General features: G+C 39.9%; 1 protein-coding gene across 1 annotated transcript in view; it reads left to right on the top strand.

Moving 5' to 3' along the window:
* The first annotated feature begins 173 nt into the window (after positions 1-173).
* The window catches only part of LOC135914352 (peroxisomal ATPase PEX1-like), an 82,837-nt gene continuing 67,619 nt past the window's right edge, over positions 174-15,391 (top strand). Inside the window, exons 1-8 of the mRNA XM_065447158.1 lie at positions 174-588; positions 1,814-1,957; positions 3,312-3,395; positions 7,742-7,856; positions 8,946-9,736; positions 10,290-10,407; positions 12,983-13,229; positions 13,873-14,102. Of these exons, the coding sequence (XP_065303230.1) occupies positions 490-588; positions 1,814-1,957; positions 3,312-3,395; positions 7,742-7,856; positions 8,946-9,736; positions 10,290-10,407; positions 12,983-13,229; positions 13,873-14,102 (1,828 nt within the window). The 5' untranslated portion in view covers positions 174-489. The remainder of the gene's footprint in view (positions 589-1,813; positions 1,958-3,311; positions 3,396-7,741; positions 7,857-8,945; positions 9,737-10,289; positions 10,408-12,982; positions 13,230-13,872; positions 14,103-15,391) is intronic.

Here is a 15,391-nt window from a genome sequence, read left to right as displayed (position 1 = left end):
GACAAAAGTAAAACAATGAATAAATAATGTCCTCAGAGATTTTAAACAAAATAAGCGCACTCCGTTGCTTCGCTTCAAAGGGGGAACAACTTCAAAGGGGAAACTTCGCTTCATAGAGGGAACCTTGAAGAGTTTATCCACTTGCGACCATATATTTATTGTTTACGTTTGGTGGCAGCATGCGGCAGTATGTTATCGGAGCGAAGCTAGACAAGTTGTGGCGAACTACCGTAGAGACCGCGAAGTTTCTATCTTGAAGTTGTTCTGAAAACTGCTATGATTTGTCATTGCCACTACCAAATGTTGCGGTAGTTTTTCTTCAGATAACAGCCTGGCGTGCGCTATAAATGCCGCGATGAGATATCCGCGTAATGTTTTTGTGAAGTTTCTTCCTGGTATAAAGTGCAAAGTGCAGATAACGTGGCTGTAACTCATTTGTTTTGTTACTTTCATAGCTGGTTTAAATAAATTGTATTCAAGGTGTACAATATGGAATCACTACTAGTGGCAACTGTAAGGTATTCTCGCTTCTCGTCGTGCTTTATTCGTATTCCTAAAGAATGGGCTCGACAAGCAACAATTTTCAATGTAAGTCATTTCACATGCGATGTGATAATGTAATATTCGTTGTTGTCTTTGGCTTTCAAATTGTGTTCTACATTTGTTAAACCTTAGAATCGGATCACAGCTACTTAAAGGTGTCAGAGTCATTTACTTATAGGTAACTGTTCCGTGGTACTGCATAATTAACTCGTGATGAATGACACTCGGTCCTGTTTCTTTTTAAAAGCGCTACAGGAAGCTGTATGCTACTTATGGAACTTGTTAAATACAACAGCAAGGTTTTACAATAATGTGTACTTATGTATTTGTTTTGAATCAGAGCAGTGAGTGTTCATCGCAAGCGGATACTATTAACATGTATTCTTTTCAAGTAGCAGCACATGATAACAATGTTGGAGATACAACTGCTGGCTGTTACAAATGGTAGGAACAGCAGAGTGACGGCGACCAGATGAACTACGAGCACTTCGGGGCTATCACTTCAAGCCACAAAAAGAACACGTGTACCTTGCAAAACCAATGATGACACCTTATCGCGAGTTAGAGACACCTTATTGTGCTAACCCATGCGCGTCAAAATCTTGCACTTACGCCCTACTTATTTATTTCGCGCTATGTTACAGAAACAGTGTTTCACTAGTTGAACGTATGGAAGAAATAAAAAGCTTAAAAACGAACGTAATTAAAAGCAATATCAGTTTTATAAATCTGCAGTATAATTAAAGTATTTGCATGCCATAGTTCTTTACTTAGCTTCATTTACTAGCAACTCTCTCCCTGCATTGTAGGAACAAAGATTCTCAGCAACTTGGCTTCAGTACAGTGACCTTGTATACTTGCCAACTCTCATGGTTTTCTAAAACCATAACAGAGTAGTGCATAGGGCCATGTTAAACAATTTGAATCTTAGGAGGTGTGTGAGGCAATGATGTTGCTCATTGGTTGTGTATGTGCCAGCACCACTTCAGCCTCTTGGCAGTAATACAAAAGTGTGGAATTTACATTGACTCCATAAAAAAAAAGTAGTCCGGCTGTTTGTCTGATAGATTGTTGAAAAGACATGTTCTTCAGAACCATTTGCTTAGGTGTGCATGGCCAGAACAAGTTTTGTGCTTGTTTAGACTGAGGAGTTAATCTAAGAAAACTGTACTCTTATTGCCTTAGAATGCCTAGCATGTGCAGAAATCACTGAAGTTGTATTATGCAGAATGCGTATTAAAAATGGGCTTGTTCTTGCTTTTGTTTTCAGGACGAGGTGGTCATCTACGAGTTAAGTTCTGTTCAAACAGCATGCAAGGCCTTCGTTTCCTGGAACCATGAAACAACATGCGATTATTGCATAGAGATAAGCACCCAGTTTGCTGAACTGTGTGGTTTTTGTGATGGTGAAGAGGTGAGAACAAGGCGAGGCAGCCATTGACAGGAGACATGATTCTTCTTGTTCTTTTTCTCCAATTACATTCCAAAAGTTGTGATTGTAGTTCAAAACTTCATGCGCTTTGTTTCATGCACAAGGCCAGCTGTGATGGATTAAATCTGTTAAGTCATCTTTCTGTGCTTTCTTCTCTACGATGCTTTTTGTTGTGGCTGTAGGGCTAGGCCATATCACTCTAGCTTAGATGTTATTAGAGCTCATGCATACTCAGAGCTACAGTTTCTGTGTAGTGCTGCACTTTCCTCCTCCTCTTCCTTTTTTCTTTCTTTCTTTCTTTTTTTGCCATTCCCCTTGGCTTGCAATATTGCCCATATTATACGTCAAGTTCCATGCAGTATCATATTGTAGAGGGCTTGGGACGTTATATCACTATTCCTGTCAAGTTTCGGTGTCAGTAGGCCTCAGCTTGGTAAGCAACATCAAAACACCATAACACCAACCAAACCTTTGAAGCGTATTTGGAGCTTGTGTAGGGTTGGCTACTGCCTCGAAAGTAGTGAGCCAGTCGTGTCTTTTGAGTAAATGCCCTGCGTCCCAACTTTACAAAGCTGGGACGGCCAACTGTCCAGACTTTCTTTTCTTCTGAATAACAATAAATAAACAAAATTTCCTGTTTAGAATGCCTGGCAGCTTGTTTGCACACTCTTTCTTGTGTTGTCATAAACATAGGCAGTTTTGTTTTTCGTGGCTCTAGTTATGTTGTAGGTCCTAACCATTCATAGTACCTCTGTCTGTATTGGTCACTCTGTTAGTCAAGTAACTATACTGCACCTTTCTTGTTTTAAATCATGACATGTTAGGACTAAAAAAAAATGTATTAATTTTGTTGCACCTACAAACTGGTGGCTCCTAGCACTGACAGGGTCCATCATCACATCCCCCCTCCCACCTTGTCCCTACTTCAACAACGTGAGAGTTGGTGACCCTGGGCTTGCATATTTGTATGCTTGTAGTTTTAGGCTTGTCTGTTTATTGACATAAAATTGTTCTGTTTAGAGCGCAGGTCACCTGATTTACATGTGTTTCCTTCGTGACATGATTTTCTTGCAAAGCTATATGACTATTAATTCAATCTTAACTCTTGCAGAGGTGACCTGCATGTCAGAAATTTATTTAATGGTATTTCATTTATCAGGAGTTCATTTATCATATTTATGTATGCTGTCCTTTTCTGTAACTTAAGATAGGTTGAGTTGATGGGAAGTGCTTTGTAAAATGCATAAAGTAGTAAGTTGATTAGTAATGGATTCAAATGGGAGAAGTGCATTTAAGCCTTGTCCAGCTGCTGTTTTACCTTTCTTCGTTCCTGCAGGTCACAGCAAAGAGAAAAGGAAATGTCCATCGTGCAGAACAAGTCACAGTGCAGACATCAAATCTTAATGACTATGAAAAGCTTGTAAGCACTACTTTTTTGCAGTTTGAAGTCGTAAGCATTTTCATTGGACGAGTATTACAAAAACAAGAAGATGAAACTGTCATGAGGAAAGTAGGCAACTCAACAGGCTTTTAACTTGCAGCTGAAACAAGCTTTTGTTTTCTCCATCTGTCCTTACTATTGCATTGGGCTGTTTCTCTTGCATAATGGTACTTGCACTAAGCTATGATGCTGATAACATTTTGTTTGGTTCTGTAATTTTTCAATTAGAGTTTTGGATGTTATTGAATGCTCAGTCCAGGCCACCTAAAAATTTGACCAACAAAAATGACTAATAAATGTGAGAATGTAAATCAAAGTATCATTTTCAGATAAAATATGCTTGAATGTAAAATAATCAAAGAAGCTGTCTCAGTGCCCTAAAGTATTTTACAAGTGAATCTGAGAAAGCCACAGGCCCCCATATCCTCTTGTAATAAGCAAAATAAGTCATGCTACTGCATAACTACATACACTGTATGTGGTTATATGTATAAGATCTTGTGCTTGTAGTGACTCATCCCCTGTGAGAAAACTGCAATTGTGTCGATACTGGGATTTTCTTTTTTACTAGTAATAGCAATGGTTCACGCTTAAGTAGAAAAATGGCCAACTGTTTGACCAACTGTGGTTGGGCTGCCTGTAAATGAGCAAAAAAAAAAAAGGAAACGGAAGCAAAATATTTTAGATTGTAACGATTGGAACAACAGAAGAGAGAAGATTGCACATATGCAGTAGTGTGAGACATAGCTTTGTTGATGCATGCACAGTGCATTTCATTAAAGTAGTTTCGTATTAGTCAAGGTAATTAATCATAATTAAGCTCAGGAGCAACCCTTGTTGGTTAGGTCACAGCAGCTTACCTCACAAAAGGATTGAGTAGCAATAATAGTTGATGGAGTTTTGCATCAAAGGGCCACTGTGTGATTACAAAGGATGCAGCAGTCGGTGGCTATGTGGTAATTTGACTACCTGGGATTCTTTAACATTGGTGAGCTATTGTCACACTCTAGTGAACGTGAAGAGACAAAAATGTGTCCTGAAAGAGTGAATAGAAGGTCAAGCTCTAGTGGGTGAATTGGTGCTAAGAAAACAAAGCAACAATTAATCTATGATAGTGGTGAACCCAGTTGTAGCTCATCAAACCAAATTGTGGTGCTTAAGCCTGTCTGCTATTCATACATGTGTCCTCGTACATTCTAAACCAATTGATGATTGTCAAGTATATTTATGATTGGTGCGGCATTAGTACTGTTCGCCATACGATTTCATTGGGGATGCCCGTCTTGCTATCGAATTGGTGACAACATTTGCGAAATTTCTGACCTAGCAAGCATGCCTTGTGTGAGAGCGATAACAGTGATAATTCCATCAAAGCGATCACTGGAATAAAGTGAAACAATGCATGCTTGGGAAAGGGATCGAAGTGCTGCGCCATTTGCGCCAGCCTGCGCCGAAACACAAATTTTGAATGAAGTTGCCAAATTTAGCAGGATGTCTGTGTTGGCAACTACACAGCCACAGAAATGTGTTGGCTAGCGCTTAGCCCTGCAATCTAAGCCTAAGCAATCCATATCAGCGTCGGTGTCATTGGAGTGTGGGTGTGTTTGGTGGTGTAACTGTAACTAGGCCACAAGAAAATGAAAACCATTTTGTGCTATACAATGCATTACGAGTATTTTATAAAGGTTTTATGCGTTTGTGTATATGCGGACCAGCTAAAGATGATTTGAACTGGCGCTCATTCCACGGGGCAGTTGGAAAGGAAAGCCACGCTGGATTAATAAAATCGTACAGTCTGCTTAGCATGTAGCCCACCAGTTTCATTATATATTTTGCCATTCGATTTGGCATCCTATTGATGTATCTGCACCGATTAGTGGGCGAACGCCGTGCGTGTGACATTATAAATCTATTTCGCACATGCATCACGTCCGGTTACCGGGATGATAGTGTGGCACCCCGACAGATGCTTGCTTTCGTGAAACTTCTTAGTCACAAATATCCAATGGCAACTGCAATCATCACTCAAATTTTGCGCAGGCTACGCTATTTTCTGCCAGGCCACACCACACAACATCAGTCTCTTGCCGCCGCAGTACGCAAGCCAAAGATGTAAAGTTTCATATTTCGTCACCCTTAATGCCCAAATCGTGATCGTAATTAAATGCTTGGCGAAACCGCAAACCTCTGAAATTGCATTTATGGCAATGACGTTGCCAGATTGAGTCCAAAAATTTTAATAAACCATTGTATGTTACACAAAATATAGATTGCCATTTTACATTGGCCTTGTGGCGCCTGTGGCAAAACCACAAATAAGCCCGAATAATCGAGCTTATTCAAGATATTGGTCGATAATGCGTACTGGAAAGCCAGTGAACATTTTTATCCCGTTACTGTTTTAAAAAATATCTTGGAGCTTTTTCTCAGCAAGTGATGTAAAATATTGGCAAATGCATACTGACCAGTACCTCACTTCGCATTTATTCTGCAGTTTTCTGCTGTCTTGATTGAAGGTCACCAAGAATTAGAAATTACCTGAGAGCATTATGTGAACAGCATTCACTCTACCTTGATGGCTGTTGTTCATAGTGGCCACTGTGAATATTTCTCATTCATTGTGCACAAATATGTTTAATTAACTAAGTTAATAAATTTATCTATTTGATGAAATATTAATGAAAACATTGTGGATGACGTTGACAAATGACCGATAACAACATTCAAAACAATCTAGGATTCGTGAAGCCTTTTTCGAGTAGAAACAAAGCCTATGAAATAAATAAGTAAAAAATAATAAAATGATTTGACCGTGACAGCGCCTCTGCACACCAAAATTGCATCAAACTTTACGCAAACCGCGTCAAATAGGGCCACTCGGAACGAACGGCAGTGCTTTTTTCTTGCTGCATCAGCAGTTTTTGGCGCATATCTTCGGTCCCTATTTAATATAAAGTAGCGATATCTTGTAGCGATATCTTGATATCGGAAAGTGGACTATTACAAGATGGTGGCCCAGGTTTGCATGCACGTAATATATGCAATGCGCTGACGACGTTTACGTCTGGGATTAAATACATTGCTGGTGTGGGGACACGTCACGTAGACTTAAAAAAAATTAGCAGGCCTTTCTCTTGTTCTTTCTTTGAAAAGAAAGGACCACGCAAGATGTAGGTTACTATATACGCTGTTATCGGTCGTTTCTCTGTGTATTTCACAACCTTTGCAGGAGAGTTGTGATTTGGGTCATTTGGTGCATATTCTTGAGATATAAACCAGTCAAAAGACGAAGAACAGAGGAGAGACATAGCACACACAACGACTGGACTAACAACTCTTGTTAGTCCAGTCATTGTGTGTGCCAGGGTAGTCTAGTCATTGTGTGTCCTCTGTTCTTCGTCTTTTGACTGGTTTAGTCCACAACCTTTGCATTGGCACCTTACTGAATAAGTAAAGTAATAAATGTTAGTTCATGAAAATTAAATATTAGTTGCTTGTTCACAATGAAAAAAAAAAATCCTGACTAGCATTATTAAAACAGGCCTGTCAGCATAGAGTGGGCACTGTTCATGGAAAGCCCTAGGTTTTTTTTTATTGGCCCAGAGTTAGCACATCCAAAATGTAATTTAATGTTGTTTCTGAGAAACTTGTGTGTGGGCTGCCTTTGTAGATTCACGCTACAGTCGGGTGGATGATAATTCCTCCCCGTCAGAAGTATTGCTCTCCCTGCAGGCTTCTGCAGAATTGATCTGCTGTAACCTAATAGTGTTCTGTAAAGTCAAATAAAGAACACGTTTTCTTCACATGCCTGTATTTCTCTCACATTGACATTTACCAAGCTGCTCCAAAACGTATACTTACTGCTCCAAAACATGCGATTCATGTTCCAAACCTGCTTGAAAGTGCCAAATTTGCTGCTCCCAGAGCAGCTCCAAAATTTCCTTGGCTGCTTCCATCCCTGTTAGAAATATCAGTATGGGAACGTTTTTGTATCATTTCCCCATTGGAATGCTGCTGTCATGGTAGGGAACTGAATCTGCAATCCTTGCATGTAAAAAATAAAATGAAAAATGATTGATTGCCCCACAATCTTGTTCACTTTTGAAGGCTTGCAGCCAAAAGGCATGTTTGATGTCTTTTTCCATGTTTGTGCATGTGCTTGTGGTCATTCCATTTTTGGACATGGCACAGGCTATTCCTTCAAAACTTTCTCAGTAATCTATGCTTTTGAGCATTGGCTACATGAAATAAATTATATATTATTGTTAAGTGAATTCCAAATGTGGTCTGGTTTCATTTATTACCTTTGTGCTTCTGCTGTTTAGGTCGAGTGCAGTGGTTTTCTTGAAAGCCATCTGATGAATCAAATTCGAGTGGTTTGGCCTGGCATGAAATTTCTCATGTGGACAACACCTTCCTCCTCAATTTTAGTTCATGTCGGTAAGCCAGTACTTTCTTTTTTTACTCAGCTGCTGTTTTTTATACATTGTTTAAAATGGTTGAATTTGTTTAAATTGTTATAATGTGCCTCTAGTGACTTTAGTAAATCTTAAAGTTGGGCTGAAATATTAACAAACTTTGTTTATGGCCACTTATCATGAGTACTGAGGAGTTCACTTGCAAACATACACACGTGTAAAGTAAGTATTTTATCAAGTATGGCATTTATATTGACCACCTTTAATTCCGGTTTGTTCTTTCTGCTCCAAAATGCATACATTAGCAAAAAATGGGCTCTAAGGTTGTAGCTGCTTGCTGAAATTCAAACACTTCTCATTACTATGCAGAAATACCTCGACAATGTTGATTAAAATGCTGTTATCATTAAAAAAAGGAGCAATTGAGATTTCCAATTATGTTGACACTTCGTAAGCAAGTGGGACTGATTGGGACTAATAGGACCATTTGGCCTCTTTAGGTCTTATTGGGACAAACAAATTGAACCAAAATATGAAGAAAAGCCTTTGATGCTTGCAATATTGACTGGTTTGTAGTACTCAAGCATCAAGCTCTTTATTCATGAAGGTTATCCCTGTGGTAACATGCAATTACAATTATCTTCAAAGATGCATCCACCATTTCACTAAGTGTAATCTCTCTAACATGCTATACAAGGTGTCCCACGTAACTTGAGCCAAACTTTAGAGATATGCAAATGCCATGTAGCTGGACAAAATCAAGGTAATGTTGTTTATTATCACTTGGAGATACTCAGATTGTTTTTGTCATTCTGCCTACCTAGATAATTATTCTTAATTGATTAATCAACTTCATAATTATTATAATGAGATAAAAGGTGTCAGTGAGAAAACTGTAGAGCAACACAAGAAAGTCCCGATACTGCTTTTTGTTGCTCTATACATGCTACATAAAAGTGTTTATGTGTTAACTTCTGTGGAATTGTTTTATTTTTCATTATGAATGGGCAGCTTCTTGAAAAGTTATATTTATCTTTCTTTGTTCTGTGCGTAATTTCATGCATTTAGGTTTACTATCGTAGAGATAAGGAGGCTTACCCTTCTTTTTCAGTGTCTGCTGTGCCGAACTGTAAGCCTGTTCTCCTCATCAGGAACACTGCTGTGTCTGTAGTCCCAACCACCGAATCTCAAACAGTGGTTCCAAGTCATACCTCACCACTTAGAGCTTCGAACGAAGGCAATAGCCTGCGCAACATAGCATCTGTTGTTGGGGCTTTCCCCTCATGGGTTTGGTCTTCAGTTCTGTCCAACCGAGTGGCAATGTCTCCGTTGCCTCATTCGAGACATTCACATCCATCTCTACCTCCAGAGCAATGCGCCGAATCATCACTCACTTGGCGTGGCGACATCTGCTTCACTGCCAGGGTGATTCCGCGCAAGTTCTTCATGATAGAGCCACTACCTGTACGTAATGTTGAAAAGCTGCTGCGCGAACATCCTACTACAATTTTTGTGTCAAGATCACAACTTCACCCATGTGATTTAGGCAGTGATGGCCAGTCTGCTGTGACTTTTGTTGCCAGCATTTCAAAGATCACCTCGCCTCAAGAGAAACTGGCGAAAGTGACTTTGGACTCAAAAGACGAATCAAGTGCTTTACAGAAGCAGGCAGCTCAGACGGCGTTGCCTGATTGTGAAACTTGCTTTGTGAGAGTGTTTGCAGCTTCTACTTCATGGAGAGATTTTCACTCATTACATGGCTCTGACTTGGCCCTCATTCCCGATTCTCTTCGACGGCAGCTGGGACTGGACTATGCTAGTAAAGTGAAGGTTCAGTCATTGTCAACCTCTGAACAGCCTGTTGCATTAAGCTCAATCACCCTGCACCCAATAGGGAATACGGTAAGTGATATCACCAGCACTTTCAGTGCTGGTGTGCTTATTGCATTTTTTTTTCGCATTAGTGTGTCTTAGTTGCCAATGATTGTGTCGTTGTTAAGGTCAACAGTGCTCCACTATCATTTGTTACTAACATTATACTGTCTTAGGTTGCACAGGGACAGGGTTCTTTGTTGACTTTAGTTATGATTCTCAAATTAGCATAAAACCTTAACTATTTGAGCAATTTAGGTTATTTCTACTTTAAATGTAATTGTTAATATATTTGGAATTACATTTTCTCGTTCCTATCTCTGGTTTTATTACTGCATCTACAACTTTGTTTATTTATCATTTAATGTTTGAAGACCAACCATAAAACATGAAGGCCAGGATATCTGCTATATCTGTGTAGCACATCTGATGCTTATTGGTTTTGCAAAATTGGATTATTCACATAACATAAATAAAGTAATATTCTTTAAGTTTTCAGGACTCTAAATATCACCATTGTTAGTTGCAAGTTCTAGCGGTGATTTGCTTGGTGGAGCAAATTTTATTTTCTGCCTTCTTTTAGACATTCACAGAAAACATTGCCAGTATCTTCTGCTCATGGTGTAGGGACATCTCAGCTTCTGGGTATCCACTTGTGCTTTCATCTGGTGGTCTTTTGAGGCTGAAATGTGGCGAGCATGGTGAGTTTAAAGTCTGACATAACGTTAAGAGGGGTATGTCTGTACATTACTTTCTGGTTGTTCAGAATGTGTAGTTATATAGAAGAAGTTCCAAACAGGTTTCCAGTTGATACATTACAAGTGTTATCAATATCTAGAGGCGGTGCGCAGCTCTAATATAGTTAAAAAATGTGCCACATATTGTAAAATAAATTGTTTTTGGCAGTACGATTTCTATTCCAGTGAGCCCTGACACACATACTATGTATTTTAATCAGCAGCTGCATTTCCAGTGCATACACCAGGGCTAATTGGACATAATGTAATGTGAGGAAGGTTCAGAGGAAAGCCTCTGTGCTTAACTACCATGCCACAGATAGTGTTGCTGAGCATGTAACAGTAGTTTCACGTAAGGGGCATGAATGAATGTCCTGTGGGTAGTCAGTGACATAAGTGTTGCGAGTTCATCTGTGTGTGTGGATCAGCCATGATTGTTTTTCTTGCAAGCCAGCAAAAGTAGACTTTGTAGGGGATAGTAGCTGGCTTCTTATTGTAGAATTTGTGCAGTGTGCTGTTCCTATATGTGCAAGCTCATAGTGTAATGCAAATGTTCGCAACATTGAAAGGGCCCTGTGACGTTACCCAGAACAAGCTCGCTAACCACTACAGATTTCTTGCATAGCCCTGAGGGGAATGCAAAAAGAATGACAAAATGTAATTTTCCAATCAAAACACACCTTTTATTGAAGTGGCGGAAGCTGTTGTCCCATTGTGACCTTCTTGCGACAACCTGCAGCCGCCTTTTTTGACGGGTGTTGTTACTATGGCTACAGTTGCCGTGTGTGTCACACATTAACACTGTCCACATTAGCGCAGCACTGGTGGCAAGAGCTTCTGATGCTTTCTTCAGTCATAACAACCTAAGGAACCTTTGTGCTTTGTCATTGTTCTTGCAGAAGGGGAAAAATAAAGGAAAATCTGGTACATACATGTATGCTATGCTGATGATTCTCCCAATTCGATTGCACCAGCAAGTAGGCAGAACATGCTCGTTTCAATCAGCGCTGCATGCCCTGTTTCACGTCCTTGTGGCAGGATGGTATCACCAGTGTTGCTGCTCACGTTTGTCCCTAGTGTACCAGTATTCAGTAAGATATAATGTGTATATAGGCAGGTTAAAGCTCTCTAATAAGTTTCTTTCATGTGACGGAATCATAATGCAATATATTGCAAATAAATGAAGCACTATGCATTGTCCTGTACAATAAAATGCCTTTGGATGACCTTAATTGCCACCAAGCCCGACTAGCCTAACATGATGCGAGGTGAAGAGCGTGCATTCACTAAACTCTGCAAACTGTTGGACCTTGTGTCAGTTGTAAACGTTTCTTATTTATATAGCACACTAATGAGGTCTCTTTTAGCTCTAAAAAGCATAAAACATGCTTTTGTTTATAGGTCATGATTACATTCATGGCATATGCACACACGTATGGTACATGCACTACATGTGCATCCTGTAGGATATTCATGTCCAGTTAATCAGAACGAACAACGTAAACCTATGTGTCACGTGCTGTCTGCCTCACATCCACTGCCAAAAATCATTGGTGTGGGTTGCTGCAGTCGATGCGAAAACTGATTCTGGGGCAAATGAAAATACTAAATGCTCTGATCTTGACACTAAATTGGAATAAAAAGAACATGCATAATTTGTGTTGCAGTGCTCCTTTAATGTTGCGGTGTCCGTGGTTTCATAGTGAAACTTACTTTTGCATGTAGCAGTGTACAATGTTTTCCTTGATTCCTTACTGGTTTTGAAAAGGAAAATTTATCATTCACCTGACAAAGCCAAAGCTACAAATGAAGCCCAAATGACTATCTGAGAAAGAAAGCCTCGTAATTGAAGAAAAGTTTAAGGGTTGAATGACAAATTTTTCCTTCCATGATTGTTCCTCCACTTCGCAGATTTCGACAGAATTTGCCATTTCCTTGCTGGTTTTGTTTGCTTCTTCAGTGTCATAGTATTGTTCCTTTCGACCTTGCTGCACATTCTTCTTCAAAACTGTTAAGACTACTGCAGTTTTGCAAGTCATTCAGATAGTTTACAAGTGATGGAGTAAGCCTGATAGAGCAAGAGATCTGTACATTTGCTACATTTCTGGATTAATGCATTTTATTTTTTTCCGCGTTTCTTGACTTGGAAGAATTATTTTACATATTACAGCATACACATCAGCTAGCTTCAGGGCAAGGCCCATCATTGAGGTGACAAGTGCAATGCCAGTTTCAGACACAGCTCATTGTCACTGCTGACTGACATTCAATAAATGATGGATTTGGGTTAACCCAGGTTCACATTACAGACCGAACTGCTTATTCAGTCCATGGACTGAGCGTGACATGGCTCAATGGCACTGAATTGCAGCACAAGCAGCTTACTCAAGAAAGAGATGAATGCAGGAGCACAAGGGCACCTTGTCACACCATGAAAGGAGCTATTGAGATTCTTCAAAAACTATAGATTACGGAAGACCAGATGTGCACGAAGCTATATAGCTCTGATATTTGCTGTATCTTTTTTTTTATTCTGCAGGGGAACAAACAGACTTTCTGATAAAACTCTCTCACCAAAGGGGTGACACTGAAGATGCGGCAGATGATCACCAAAGTGATGAAAGTGAAATGAAGTATTGTTTCCTTAGCGATTCAGTGTCAGTAAATGTTAGCCTTGGGAAGGCTGTCAAAGCTCAACGTTCAAAGAAGTGCACATTGGAGCTCCCCGTGTCAAACATTAGCCTTCTCAACCCGGATCTTCATGCTCCTAGGCTTGAAGAACTTGGGTGAGTTAAACGCCTGCTTGAACTTGTGCTGTGCTAACAAAAATGAAGGTATTTTGAACTTTGCGTGAAAGCTATTGGGCTTATTTATGGGTTTCTTCATACAATAGGCCCTTTTCGTAAATGGCAAGGTAGCCTTTTTGCCATTCCTCATGTTTAAAACACAGCAGTTGATGTACTGTTTAACTGGCAAACACATGTGTCGCTCACATGCTTTTCTTCATGTGCATGCATGTGTGTGTAATACATAACTGCTTGGGATGCAGTAAGCAGCAGCAAATGCTGTTTCACTGATGAGTTCTTCAACCATATTTTGGGGCACGCTCTTATGTGAGAAATTCAATGAACCAGTTTTTAAACAAGCCTGTTTCTTCTCTTTTTCATTGAAATAGCAAAGTGAAGCATTTAATGCAAACAATTTATTTTCTAATGTCATTGGCTAATCACATTACCTCTGGTATATATGAGTACATGGTAGAAAGCCAAACTGAACCTCCTTATTCAAAATGAATGAATGAATATTCTGTCCAAACTTAGACGCACCTGGTTAAGGGCCTTTTGTTATAGTATTTAGTAACTTTGGAGTGTTAAAGTGCTCATTGTGGCTTTTCTTTTTGTGTGTGTATGTGTGTGTGTCTTGCATCAGTGGTGTGAAGGAGCTCTATGAGAATGGTCTGGCCTGGCTGAAGTTGCTAACAACAGCTCAGCCCACGGCAGTTCAATTGTGTGGCCAACAGCAACTTGTGGGAGATGTGCTACTCATCACAGGCCAGCGTGGCAGTGGCAAGACTACACTTGCCAAATCACTTGCCCTGTGTCTGCTTCAGAGCCCTCCATTCGCCCATGTTAACGTCATCGAATGCAGTTCGCTGCGGGGTAAGAATTTCTGGGCAACTCTTTACAAGTCACTTCCTGACATTAGATCTATACTTACAAATTTTACTAGGCTGGTTGGTAGATGTGATACAAATATATATACACTTTCCCAAGCCCAACAAACGAAAGTTCTTTCAGCCTAGAAAGATGACCTGCACAAAAGAAAACCATGAGCTAGTACTGATAATGACACCATAACTGTGTCTTGTTGCTTTTCTTTTTTGCTCTTGACTTTGGATATGGGTCTGCTTAAAGTTTTTTCTTGTACTTTGCTTGCCTTATATACAGGCTACACCCGATTTTAGTTATTGGACCATGCAATGTGCGGTGAGATTATGCAATGGCGGCAAGTGACAGCTTGATCATTTTGCATTTTCTTGTTATCAGTAGCACAAAAACAATTATTCTGGATCTTAAGTTAGTGGTGTTCATTGCCTGGAATGAGAAGTAAGCTTCAAAAATGTTAATATGAGAATCCACAAGTTCATTTGAAATGAGAAGGGCAAAGTTTAGGCAAGCCCATCATTCCCACGCTTTATGAACAGTTGTACTTATGGCACATGTGGACATGGTGCCATATTTTCCTGTGGTACTTTGAATGTGAAAAGTAATGCATTTTGCAACTTAAGCCCTGCTCATAAGCCCCCAAGAGAGCAAACCTAGTTTCAAGGTGCTCTGGTTTCCCTTCTGTGCAAACCCTGGGTGTACTTTGAAAGTACACATGCAAGGCAGTGTTCAGTATTTCGAGGTAAAGGTTACCTTTTCATTTGCTTATGGTGAAAATTTTAAAACAAGTAACTTTCTTTGGCTTTTTCACTCGTTTTCATGGTTGGTGGTTAGACTTTCACTGCCAATAAAACGATGGTGATGCAAGTAAAACATGACATTGCACAACTGAGTTGGAGGGTGCGTTCATCACTGAACACCAACTATTACAGATCTTGGATGCCCAGATGCTGCCCGCCTATACTACTGCCATGGATGTGATGGTTAACAGCTCTGTTATCAACCGAATTATGCAATGAAGCAACAAGTACTACATAAATATCCTTACTGCAGCAAATATAAGCCATCAAGGGCATCATTCCTCGGGCTTGGTGAAATAACATAGTCCACAAATAGCATACGCTGCTGTGAACATCTCAGCCAAGTTTTGCTGTCGTACATGTGTGTGGAGCTCACAAGCAGATCGCGAAGTCGCCTTTCTCTCAAACACTCTTTTTTCAATAGAAGCCTGCCTCCTTACTCTCTTAAGGAGGCAGGCTTACGATTTATTTCATTAAAAGTGG

The sequence above is a fragment of the Dermacentor albipictus genome, chromosome 1, assembly GCF_038994185.2.
Source record: "Dermacentor albipictus isolate Rhodes 1998 colony chromosome 1, USDA_Dalb.pri_finalv2, whole genome shotgun sequence".
Classification (NCBI taxonomy): Eukaryota; Metazoa; Arthropoda; class Arachnida; order Ixodida; family Ixodidae; genus Dermacentor; species Dermacentor albipictus.
The sequence above is the reverse complement of the archived record's forward strand: the minus strand, read 5'-3'. Positions and strand labels throughout refer to the sequence as shown.